Consider the following 8,581-nt stretch of genomic DNA (forward strand, 5'->3'; position numbering starts at 1 on the left):
ATTTCTGTCTTAGCTCAGGAAGGATGGCTCCTGAGCAAACTAATTTATGCAGTAGCCAAATCACCTGCTCACAACTTTAATGCCAGTGGCTCACAAAGTAGAATTGTTGCTCACGAGGCTCCGCAGCTTAGAGGGAGCCTTGCTTGCAATGCAGCAGGCGCCTTTCAAGCGTGTTTCAGCGCCACGTCCGGAAGGATGGAGAAGCGCCAGTCCGCAGCACTTCGTAGGGATCACCTGCGGGCCACAGGAGGAGGCCGCGCTAAGGAGGAGCTCTGCATCTGAGCATGCTCGCCGGGACTGCAAGCCCTCCTTGCAGAGCTACGCTGGCTAACCCGGAAGAAAACGAGCCAGTCTCCGCATGGACTGAGCCGGCGGCGCAAGGGGATGGCCACTTTCTTTGGGGAGGTGGTGGCGGCACCATCCCGCGCTGGGGTGGACGAGGAGGAGGAGGAGGAGGCGGCGCGGGAGGAAGCGCCGGAAGACCGAGAGATTCGCCTGGAGCTGGAGAAGAAAAGGCAAGGCGGGGGTGGGGGTGCAGCAGACAGACGAAGGGTCTGAACTTCATCGGAGCCGGGGCTCAACCACCCGAGAGCAGGGTTTGAATAGTACCGTGGAGGCTGCAATGGACGGTGGCGCCTCTGAGCGCGCGCAAAGTGCCTTTCCACCACAATGGAAAACCAACCGGCACCTAAGAAGACCGGGCAGGGATCTGGGTCAGGGTGGTGTGATCCAGTGTCCCCTCTAAGCTGTGGGGTCTTGTGAGCAAAGATCCTACTTTGTGGTCTAGTGGCATTAAAGTTGTGAGCGAGCGATTTGGCTGCTGCGTAGATTTAGTTTGCTCTGGAGCCGTGCTCCCTCGAAGCTGTGGAGTCGTGTGAGCAAAGATCCGACTTTGTGAGCTACTGACATTACTCACACTAACTCAGCTTAGAGGGCTCACACTAACTCAGCCTAGAGGCAACATTGCTCTGGAGCCATGCTCCCTCCAAGCTGTGGAGTCGTGTGAGCAAAGATCTGACTTTGTGAGCTACTGACATGAATGCATACATTAGTTTGTTCTGGAGCTATCTGTCCTGAGCCAAGACAAAAATGTGTGAGCCGGAGGTTAAAAAACTGTGAGCTAGCTCACACTAACTCAGCTTAGAGGGAACACTGCTCTGGAGCCATCCTTCTTGAGCTATGGCAAAAACCCGTGAGCTGGAGGCTAAGGAACTGTGAGCTAGCTCACACTAACTCAGCTTAGAGGGAACACTGATGTGATCCCAAGCAGCACATGAGTGCTAATAAAAGGGGGTTATACGGGAGGTTAAGGAGCTGCGGTGGTTCAAGTGGTTAAGACGCTGAACTGCTGAACTGCAGGCTGTGGAAGGTCGGTAGTTCAGCAGTTCGAGACCGGAGTGTGCCGCATGATGGAGTGAGCTCCCGTCTCTAGTTCCTGCTCCTGCCAACCTAGCAGTTCGAAAGCAAGAAATTGCAAGTAGATAAATAGGTACCACTTTGGTGGGAAGGTAACAGCGTTCCGTGCGCCTTGGGGTTTAGTCATGCCGGCCACATGACCACGGAAACATCTTCGGACAGCGCTGGCTTTTCGGCTTTGAAACGGAGATGAGCACCGCAACCCTAGAGTCGGATTCGACCTCTACCTTTACCTTTTTACGGTTTCCCTGGTGGTCTGCTGGAAGTTGCTTTCTATGGAAATGGGTGGAGAACTTAATCAGTGGTGCTGCTATGAGCTATATTTGTATTTAGCCTGCCTAGATTACTGGGTCCATTTTCTTGCTTAGAATGTTATTGTTGGCTCTTGTTTTCTTTCTTGTGCTCAGGGAAGTCCACATTCTCTGGAACACGGCATTCAGGGCATCTCCAGAAAGCTCTTCAGATCTTCAGTTTCCTTGCTCAAAATTCATATTGGGTGTAGGACACAATGCAGCAGGTAAGCAGTACAAACCAAGGAGTTCTTTGTATTTTATTTAAACGTTTAACCACAGTGAGAGTCTTCTGCCAAGTTTGGGGTGTCACAGGTAGCTGAAATAATTTTTGGATAATGCTAACGTGTTCATGGGGCTGTGGTGGCTGAAGTGGTTAAGAGGCTGAACTGTAGACCGGAAGGTCGGTAGTTCGGCAGTTCGAGACCCAGGGTGCCGCATGACGGAGTGGGCTCCCGTCTCTGGCCCCAGCTCCTGCCAACCTAGCAGTTCGAAAGCAAGAAGTTGCAAGTAGATATATAGGTACCACTTCAGTGGGAAGGTAACAGCGTTCCGTGCGCCTCGGCTCTAGTCGTGCCGGCCACATGACCACGGAAACGTCTTTGGACAACTCTGGCTCTTCGGCTTGGAAATGGAGATGAGCACCGCAACCCTAGAGTCGGATTTGACTGGCTTTCAGGCAAGGGAAACCGTTACCTTTACCTAATATGTTCATGGGAGGGAAGGATGCATAGTATAGCCTGATGTCAGCAGCTAAGCAGGGTTAGTACTTGGACGGGAGGCTGCCAAGGAAGTCTCTGCAGAGGAAGGCAATGACAAACCACCTCTGCTTCTCACTTGCCTTGAAAGCACCTTGCTGGGGTTGTCATAAGTTGTTTGCAACTTGACAGCACCTGTATGCAGTGTTCCCTCTAAGCTGAGTTCATGTGAGCTAGCTCACAGTTTTTTAGCCTCCGGCTCACCCATTTTTGTCTTCGCTCAGGAAGGATGGCTCCAGAGCAAGCTAATTTATGCAGTAGTCAGATTGCTTGCTCACACTTTTAATGCCAGCAGCTCACAAAGTAGAATTTTTGCTCGCAAGATTCCACAGCTTAGAGGAACATTGCCTGTATGTAACAACAGTGTTCGACTGCTACATAAAGCAAATCTGCCTTTGTTCACAGCATTCTTGTCCTCATTTGTTTTGCATTCTGGAGACTGGGAAGTAGTTGGCTCTGTCAAGTTGTGGAATGAATGGTGCAGAACATCGAACACAACCAATGTCCTGCCAACAGATTCTTTCTGTTTGTTCTATCAGTTGGTTTCAGATCCTACAGTAAGTAATATCCGTTGTATGTGTATATAGCCCCACCACCCAAGTTCTCCGTAGGAAGTTGCCTTATAATCCTGGGGTACAGAGCGTGTGCTCTGCCATGGAGTTACCGCCTCTTCCCATTCATACCAGCTGCCAGTGATAAGGAGACTTACAGAAATGGGTGCTGTTTGTGAATGCCTGTATAGAGAGCTAGTTTGGTGTAGTGGTTAAGTGCGCGGACTCTAATCTGGGAAAACCGGGTTTGATTCCCCACTCCTCCTTTTGCAGCTGCTGGATGACCTTGGGCCAGCCATAGTTCTGACAAGAGTCGTCCTTGAAAGGGCAGTTCTTGAAAGAGCTCTCTCAGCCCCACCGACCTCATAGGGTGTGGGGAGGGGAAGGGAAAGGAGTTTGTAAGTCACTCTGAGACACCTTTGGGTAGTGAAGGGCGGGGTAGAAATCCAATCTCCTCTTCTTCTACCTCACAGGGTTTCTGTTGTGGGGAGGGGAAGGGAAAGGAGTTTGTAAGCTGCTCTGAGACACCTTTGGGTAGTGAAGGGCGGGGTAGAAATCCAATCTCTTCTTCTTCTTTTACCTAACAGGGTGTCTGTTGTGGGGAGGGGAAGGGAAAAGAGTTTGTAAGCCGCTCTGAGACACCTTTGGGTAGTGAAGGGCGGGGTAGAAATCCAATCTCTTCTTCTTCTTTTACCTCACAGGGTGTCTGTTGTGGGGAGGGGAAGGGAAAGGAGTTTGTAAGCTGCTCTGAGACACCTTTGGGTAGTGAAGGGCGGGGTAGAAATCCAATCTCTTCTTCTTCTATTACCTCACAGGGTGTCTGTTGTGGTGAGGGGAAGGGAAAGGAGTTTGTAAGCTGCTCTGAGACTCCTTTGGGTAGTGAAGGGCGGGGTATAAATCCAGTCTCTTCTTCTTCTTCTTTTACCTCACAGGGTGTCTGTTGTGGGGAGGGGAAGGGAAAAGAGTTTGTAAGCCGCTCTGAGACACCTTTGGGTAGTGAAGGGCGGGGTAGAAATCCAATCTCTTCTTCTTCTTTTACCTCACAGGGTGTCTGTTGTGGGGAGGGGAAGGGAAAGGAGTTTGTAAGCTGCTCTGAGACTCCTTTGGGTAGTGAAGGGCGGGGTATAAATCCAGTCTCTTCTTCTTCTTCTTTTACCTCACAGGGTGTCTGTTGTGGGGAGGGGAAGGGAAAAGAGTTTGTAAGCCGCTCTGAGACTCCGCGTGAAGGCGGGGGTATAAATCCACTCTCTTCTCTTCTTCTATAGTGAGACTAGTCTTTGATTTAGCACTTCACACCACCTTGACATGTAGCACCTGGTCATGAAGTATTTCTATTCTGCCTAAACAGGTTTTGCTGTGCCAGTGTACTTGTTTTGTGGCTGAGGACCAACAGTTCCAGTGGCTGGAAAAGGTAGGTGGGAGAAATCAGTTTACCAGGAATAGGCACACCAAAAAAAAAGACATGCTTGATTTCTGGATGGATTCACCAGTTCCTTTTTCCTTCCCCTCCTTCAGTACTCGTCTAGAAGTGTCCGTCATTGTTGGTGTTGCTTATAGAACATTGTGGTTGATAGCCTGTATACTTACGTAGCACTTTCAGTCCTCAGATCCAGGGCTATTTTTGGGCAGGAACGCACAAGAACAGAGTTCCGGCTGGCTCCCAAGTTGGCCACGCCCAGCAGGAACTCATTAGCATAATAGGCCACACCCAACAGCAGACACTCATTAGGATTGGCTACATTAGGGGTGTGTGGCCTAACATGCAAAGGATTCCCTGCTACAAAAAAAGTCCCTGGGTTTTGACAACAAACAAGGTAAACAGAATAACAAGCGAAAGGTAGGTGTGGCTGGATGAGCACACTTCTGGTAACATGGGGGTGCGGCCTAATGTGCTAATGAGCTGTGCTGTCAGGGGTGTGGCCTAATATGCGAATGAGTTTCTGCTGTTGGGTGTGGCCTATTATGCTAATCAGTTCCTGCTGGGCTTTTTCTACAAAAAGAGCCCTGCTCAGATCACTTTGCAAGTATTATCTTGGAATCCTTACAACGACTCTGGAAGGTAGGCCAGAACTATTGTCCTCATTGCAAATGAGGGGGGGCTCAAAGTAGAGAGAGGGGAACTTGCCCGAGGCCACCTAGTAAACTTGCGGAAGGCTAGATTAGAACTGGGATCCCTCGGTTCACAGCTCATTCTCTTACCTACTGCACTGTATGTTGACAGTGGAAAGTGCTGTCAAGACGCAGCCGCCTTGTGACAACCCACGTAGGGTTTCCAAGGCAAGAGAGATGACCAGAGGTGGCTTGCCATTGCCTGCCTCTTCCTTGGTAGTCCCCCATTCAAATACTAACCCGGGCCGACCCTTCTTAGCTCCGTGATCTGACAAGTTTGGGCTATCAGGAAAGTTTAAAAGCCCTGGACATGTGAAAAGGCAAAAATGTTTTGGGCTGAGATACATGCAGAAATGGAAAAAATTGTGAAATGTAAGTTCAAGAAAGAACCGGAAATACTACTTTTGGGACTTAAAATGGAAGAGGTCAATATAGCAAAAAGGACATTGATGTGGTATATGATCACGACTGCCAGAATGACGTATGCTCAATGTTGGAAACAAGATGTCCCTGAAATTGGGGAATGGATTAAAAAAATTACTTTTTATGGTTGAAATGGATAAAATGACAAGGAAACGTGACAATTTGGAAGCAGAAGAATTTTTTGCAGACTGGAAAGACTTTAAATATTTGGAGAAATACCGGGATGTAAAGGACAATTTACTTTGCTTTGAGAATTATTGAAAATTAAAGGATAGTAGAAAATAGATAAATGTATAAGAACAACAGTTGAAGGTTAAGTTACCTGTGGATGTGAATAAGGAGATAGGGAGGCATGAAGAAAATTTAAGAATTGGGCTGGAGGTTGGAGCACTGTGGGAAGCCGAGAAGGGGGGGGGGGAAGGGAGGAGGGAAGGATATATAATTGTATAAGTTTTGATATATGTTTGAACATTTCTTTTTATTATATCCTAATAAATTGTTTTGGAAAAAAATATATATCATGGTTACCACTGACTGTTTTCTACTCACTTATCCCGCGGTCTCTCTTTGGTTCTCCTGTCCGGCGTGGAGGCTGGGAAGCTGACCTTAGGGCTTCATGGAGTTGCCCAGGAGTCTCCTGCCGGGGCATTCTTTCCTCCCCGCTAAGATGAGCATCGCGGATGTTGGGGGAGCAGGACGGGCCGGGTCCTTGAAGGGACAGGAACTTGCTTCCAAGAGATATTCCGTGTCCTTTTCATGCTCACCTGGGGGCAACTCTTGTAAGACAACCTCCACGGGCACTGAAGATGCCCTCTGCTTCCGCCTCTCCTCTCCTGACCTGCTGCCTCTTTCCGACCGAAGGCCGAGGGGCCTGACTCTCAGCACTTCTCCTGGCGTGCCCCACAAGAAGCTCTGCCGGTCCATCGAACTCAAGGTCATTTGCTCTGAGTAGCAGCAGCAGCTAACCAGAGTGTGGAGTATCCTCGGCACCTGTCCTGAGTGAGAATTTTGGATCCAGGCGGACTGAATCCCAGGGGGAGACCTGCCCGGATACTTTTCACGTGAACCACAGTCCGTCCCTTGAGCTTGGAAAACTCAAAAAGGGACGTGACGTGAGGTGTGTAATGTATTCAATAAGCTGCCATTGAATGCATAATGTGTGATGAAAATTAAAAAAAGAAGCAGCGAGGTAAGTTGCAGAGCTCCCCCCGGCCCAAAACAGTCCAGTGGCACCTTTAAGACCAAGTTTTATTCAGGTACAAGCTCTCCCTCCTCCGCGAGGACAGATCTGCCCATTCCCCCCACCCCCCAATAGCTAGCAATCCCAAACAGTCCAGTGGAGCCTGAGCGGTGGGTGTTGCCTTCTGACACACTTCCAGTGATGTCAGGGGGTGTGGCACATGCTGACACACTTCCGGTGATGTCAGGGGGTGTGTCGTATGCAAATAATTTATGCTAATGAATTATGCTAATGAGCTCCTGCACCTCTTTTTCTACGCAATGGCCCCTGCAGTAGTATTGTGAACTGTACCATACTAATTCACAATACTATTATATCAGGTTCTTTTTTTTAAACTGTTGTGATTCGTTTTCCCAATCCAATTGATTATTTTGCTTGCATATATCTTTATCTCACCCTACTGGAAGCTCTCGTTACATAGCCTATTGGCCCCATCACAGTTGCTTCCTGTCTCCCTGATACTGAGATTTGGAATTTCCATTCTAGGGTTTCCTTTTCCTTTCCTTTCATTTATTAGCTTCATTGACCAGAGGTCTTAAGCCAAACGTACAAACATCTACTATAAACCACATTACATATAATTACAAGACAATTTAGACCAAACATTTTTACAATAAAAACTAATAAACATATTCATAAACAATATTTATAATAAACAAAAAAAAGATTGAAGGTCAAAGAAGACGGGGACAGCAAAGGATGTGATGGTTAGACAGTGTCATAGATGCAACGAACATGAAATTGAGCAAACTTCAGAGGACGGCGGAAGACAGGAAGGCCTGGCGGGAGCTGGTCCATGGGTAGAACGATCTATTAAGGCTGGCCAAATTTCACGAACAAACTTGCATCTGTTTCAAGTTTGTGGGTCGCAAAGGACTTTCTATACTGTACTGTGGGTTAACTGAGCCACCTACCTCGTGATTCTGATCTTTTTCTCTAAAAAACCAGTGATGTTTTTCTCATAATACGAGACTTGGTGTCGGTGCAGAATGGCAAAGGAAATGTAACGTCGTACCATTTTTATAAAGGGTGGGTTAGACAAGGGGTGTGATGTCTATGTAAAATAGGAGTCATCCAACGGGATCTGGCGTCAATCCACTGGTGGCAAAATAACAAAAGATGATCTAAGGTCTCTGTTGCACCTGATCCACAATCGCACCATCTATTTGAATACTGTTTTTCCATTCTAGGTTTTTGGGTGCATGCAGAAGACGGACTTGCAAGTCGCTGTTTTTTCAACATCTTCCATTACAGAGTATAAAACGCCTGAATCAACCTTAATGCTTTCTTCTCCTTTTCTGAAAGCATTAAAGACAAAACAGTTCAAAGATAATGTCTGTTGCTCACGTCTAGAACAACCAAATATTGTAAGGGATCTTCCTGCACTAGGTATGTAATAACTTCTATTTCCCCCCTCATTTTTGTCCCTCTGGCACAAAAAAGACAGGATTGCCTTGTATAAGTTCCATGGTATATATGAAGGAACGTGGCACGCATGCCTTCCCTGTGCCTTGTGGCTGGCCTCCAGGTCAGAAAAGTCCCTACAACTGTCCCAGGTCCCCACTTGGCAATGCTGGCCTTCCCCTCGCTCCCTGGGGGGCTCCCAGTTTGTTAACTAGGTATCGATTGATCGATCTAATTTATTGCAGCAAGAGCCAGTAAAACAGTACAGTTCTGATATGGGAAGGATTAAAACAGTAATAACATGGGAATAGTATAAAAACTATTAGTATAAAATAGTATATAGAATAGTATAAAAACTGGGAAAGATTGAAGGTCAAAGAAGACGGGGAC

General features: G+C 47.6%; 1 protein-coding gene across 1 annotated transcript in view; it reads left to right on the forward strand.

The window, feature by feature from the left end:
* Window positions 1–323: 323 nt before the first annotated feature.
* Window positions 324–8,581, forward strand: part of PSMG1 (proteasome (prosome, macropain) assembly chaperone 1) — a gene marked incomplete at its 3' end in the record, with an annotated part of 11,415 nt that continues 3,157 nt past the window's right edge. The window contains exons 1-5 of the mRNA XM_015417480.1: window positions 324–515; window positions 1,824–1,933; window positions 2,870–3,021; window positions 4,364–4,426; window positions 7,978–8,176. Coding sequence (XP_015272966.1) covers window positions 385–515; window positions 1,824–1,933; window positions 2,870–3,021; window positions 4,364–4,426; window positions 7,978–8,176 — 655 coding nt within the window. The remainder of the gene's footprint in view (window positions 516–1,823; window positions 1,934–2,869; window positions 3,022–4,363; window positions 4,427–7,977; window positions 8,177–8,581) is intronic.

The sequence above is a fragment of the Gekko japonicus genome, unplaced genomic scaffold (genome assembly GCF_001447785.1).
Source record: "Gekko japonicus isolate JY-2015 unplaced genomic scaffold, Gekko_japonicus_V1.1 scaffold3618, whole genome shotgun sequence".
NCBI classification, from domain to species: Eukaryota; Metazoa; Chordata; class Lepidosauria; order Squamata; family Gekkonidae; genus Gekko; species Gekko japonicus.